The sequence below is a fragment of the Egretta garzetta genome, unplaced genomic scaffold (genome assembly GCF_000687185.1).
Source record: "Egretta garzetta isolate BGI_Z169 unplaced genomic scaffold, ASM68718v1 scaffold161, whole genome shotgun sequence".
NCBI classification, from domain to species: Eukaryota; Metazoa; Chordata; class Aves; order Pelecaniformes; family Ardeidae; genus Egretta; species Egretta garzetta.
This window is the reverse complement of record NW_009258754.1, coordinates 1,534,177-1,534,804: the sequence shown is the minus strand read 5'-3', so window position 1 is coordinate 1,534,804 and position 628 is coordinate 1,534,177. Positions and strand designations below refer to the sequence as shown.

Here is a 628-nt window from a genome sequence, read left to right as displayed (position 1 = left end):
CGGGCCACGGCTGCAGAGCCTCGAGGCTCCATGGCCTTTGGCCACCACCCCCCCTTCTGTGCAGCTGCAGCCTTTTGCTTGGCTGGGGCTGGCAAAGCAACCCCCGCGCGGCCACGCCCGGGGCCCTGCTGCCGGCTCCAGCCATCCCGGCTCCCTGGCCCCCATCCCTGTTATTGAAATCCAAACCAGTGGAGACCTCCATCTTCACCCCCACCTCCACACCATTCCCACACACTGAAGGGTCATACCAGTGGGGGAACGGGACCAGATGGGATGGGATGCAGCAGTCTCCCTGTCAAGGCGAGCTCCTTGCCCTACATCTCCCGCTGCACTGGCCCCAGGATGACCTCTGGGAGAAGGGGAGTGAGACCCCCCAGCACCTCGAGCTGGCATGGGCCGGTCCCAGGGCTCCACGGAGAGCTGGGGTTTTGGGGGGGGGGGGGGGGGCTTTACCTCTTTCACTGAGGATGCCATCAATGCTGTGCTTGGCCTTCTTGTCACCTTCCTCCACCTCCTTCCTTTCCAGCTCGGCCTCCTCTTCCTCACCTTTCCCAAACTTGCTGCGCAGGATGCGGCTGATGGAGCTCACTTTGGGGGGAGTGCAGAGCTGTGACCGAGCTCGTCCCCA

The 628-nt window shown here is 64.0% G+C and overlaps 1 protein-coding gene across 1 annotated transcript in view; it reads right to left on the bottom strand.

Annotated features, from left to right (window-relative positions):
* The window catches only part of PAX3 (paired box 3), a 93,926-nt gene that overhangs the window by 77,286 nt on the left and 16,012 nt on the right, over window positions 1-628 (bottom strand). Inside the window, exon 3 of the mRNA XM_035888837.1 lies at window positions 454-588. Within this exon, the coding sequence (XP_035744730.1) occupies window positions 454-588 (135 nt within the window). The remainder of the gene's footprint in view (window positions 1-453; window positions 589-628) is intronic.